This window comes from Engraulis encrasicolus, chromosome 11 (assembly GCF_034702125.1).
Source record: "Engraulis encrasicolus isolate BLACKSEA-1 chromosome 11, IST_EnEncr_1.0, whole genome shotgun sequence".
Lineage (NCBI taxonomy): Eukaryota > Metazoa > Chordata > Actinopteri > Clupeiformes > Engraulidae > Engraulis > Engraulis encrasicolus.
The window spans coordinates 45,465,615-45,468,114 of NC_085867.1; the positions used below are offsets into that span (position 1 = coordinate 45,465,615).

Below are 2,500 nucleotides of genomic sequence, written 5' to 3' on the forward strand. Positions count from 1 at the left end.
GTGTGTGTGTGTGTGTGTGTGTGTGTGTGTGTGTGTGTGTGTGTGTGTGTGTGTGTGTGTGTGTTATGTGTGTGTGTGTGTGTGTGTGTGTGTGTGTGTGTGCAGGTCGTCGTGACTCGTCGGGTGTGCGTCTCCACTACACCAGTGCTCTGCGTAGGTTTGATGTGTGTGTGTGTGTGTTATATATGTGTGTGTGTGTGTGTGTGTGTGTGTGTGCAGGGCCGGTTCTGGCTTATTTGGTGCCCTAGGCGAGTTTGATTTCTGCCCGCCCCCCCCCCCCCCCCCCCCCGACCCCCCCACCCCCTACCTTTGAAAGAAAAAAAAAATCTTTCTTATACCTCGCAGAACACAAGACTAATATCCTTAGTAAGCTTAACTAAATAGCATCAAGAACAATAACCGTTTTTCATCAAATGGATTTGTGGTTCTTTTTGACAGGCGACCAACACATCAGATTGAGTCGCATGAAAGTAGCTTCACTGTGTGGTGTGTTGGATGTGATAGTGGTGGGGCCCCCAACCCCAGATGAGAGGGAGGTTATCAATGTGTTTGAATTGTAACGTGAAATTGAAATGCCAGGAGAGTGATACAGTACATTTGCATGTAAAATGCATGTGTAGACAATAAGCCTACCAAGGAGGTCTGCATTGATCTACACTATCTACAGCATCACAAAGCATGGCAGCATAACAATTTTATTAAGCTACACATTTGTGCTGTCTTCCAAACCAATTTCATTTCTGGACTGGAAATAGTGGTGCATTTGTGAGTAGGAGAATGAGAAGGGGGCTATCTATGTGTTTGGAGGGACAGGGTGAGAGAAAGGGAGAAGAGCTGTCACGCTATTGAATTTCATAATATACAAAATATAGTAAATAGCCTCACTTTTCTGCTGTGCATGGTTCTGTTACATGATTAATGTAGGCTATGTCATTCTGGTCTGGAAATCAATGTTTTTTTAAGCTTACAACAAGCAGGTAATTCATGTGGATGGAAGGAGATATGGCAGCTAAAATTGTTTTAAACATTGCACCAGTCTTACTTTACATTGCTTGTCAACCTAAGCAAGTATTATGATATCAGGTGGGTGTTAGTGAGTAGTGAGTAGGCTACTAACAGCTACTTTACTGGATTTCATTGCTTGGCATACTTGGCTAATGTTAGCATGCTAACTAGCGATTTCTCTGATCAAAAACAAAGCTCTTTTTCTCTCTAATTCCAAATAGTAACCTCATAACTATTAGGCTTTCCATAATCACAAACGGTTGCTGATTAAATCACATAGTTCCAAAACACCCTCTGAAACTCCTGCATCATGCAATGAGTGGTTTAATGAGAACATAATAATCTCCATCCAGCAGAGCAGCACTACTGTTTGCGCTTGCCCCCTCTGTCTCTCGAGTGAGTCTCCAAATTCAAAATAGACCGCAGGCTGTCACTCGTCCCGCCCCCTTTCTCAGAACTGTCTGTTTATTGGTTCACAGACTTCCCAGAGACAGTTGGAAGAGATATTACTATTGGCTGAGGGGCGCTTTGCCGTGAGGAGCGCTTTCGCCACTCTTTGTTGATTGCGACTTCATAAAAAAACTTCATATCGCAAAATTATGCATAGGAGAGCGCCATTTCGGCGCCCCTTCTTCACATGGCGCTCTAGGCGACCGCCTAGCCGGCCTATGCTAAAAACCGGCCCTGTGTGTGTGTGTGTGTGTGTGTGTGTGTGTGTGCAGGTCGTCGTGACTCGTCGGGTGTGCGTCTGCACTACACCAGTGCTCTGCGCAGGTTTGATGCGTGTGTGTGTGTGTGTGTGTGTTATATCTGTGTGTGTGTGTGTGTGTTATATATGTGTGTGTGTGTGAGCGGGTCGTCGTGACTCGTCGGGTGTGCGTCTGCACTACACCAGTGCTCTGCGCAGGTTTGATGCGTGTGTGTGTGTGTTATATATGTGTGTGTGTTATATGTGTGTGTGTGTGTGTGTGTTATATCTGTGTGTGTGTGTGTGTGTGTGTGTGTGTGTGTGTGTGTGTGTGTGTGTGTGTGTGTGTGTGTGTGTGTGTGTGTGTGTGCAGGTCGTCGTGACTCGTCGGGTGTGCGTCTCCACTACACCGGTACTCTGCGCAGGTTTGATGTGTGTGTGTGTGTGTGTGTGTGTGTGTGCAGGTCGTCGTGACTCGTCGGGTGTGCGTCTGCACTACACCAGTGCTCTGCGCAGGTTTGATGCGTGTGTGTGTGTGTGTGTGTTATATGTGTGTGTGTGTGTGTGTGTGCAGGTCGTCGTGACTCGTCGGGTGTGCGTCTCCACTACACCGGTACTCTGCGCAGGTTTGATGCGTGTGTGTGTGTATTATATCTGTGTGTGTGTGTGTGTGTGTGTGTGTGCAGGTCGTCGTGACTCGTCGGGTGTGCGTCTGCACTACACCAGTGCTCTGCGCAGGTTTGATGCGGGTATCATGGAGCTGGGCCTGGTGTACACGCCCCTCATGGCCATACCCCCCCAGCAGGG

General features: G+C 47.5%; 1 protein-coding gene across 1 annotated transcript in view; it reads left to right on the top strand.

Annotated features, from left to right (window-relative positions):
* Positions 1-2,500, top strand: part of dbh (dopamine beta-hydroxylase (dopamine beta-monooxygenase)) — a 52,200-nt gene that overhangs the window by 31,113 nt on the left and 18,587 nt on the right. The window contains 1 exon segment of the mRNA XM_063209742.1: positions 2,380-2,500. This exon segment is cut by the window's right edge and continues 46 nt beyond it. Coding sequence (XP_063065812.1) covers positions 2,380-2,500 — 121 coding nt within the window.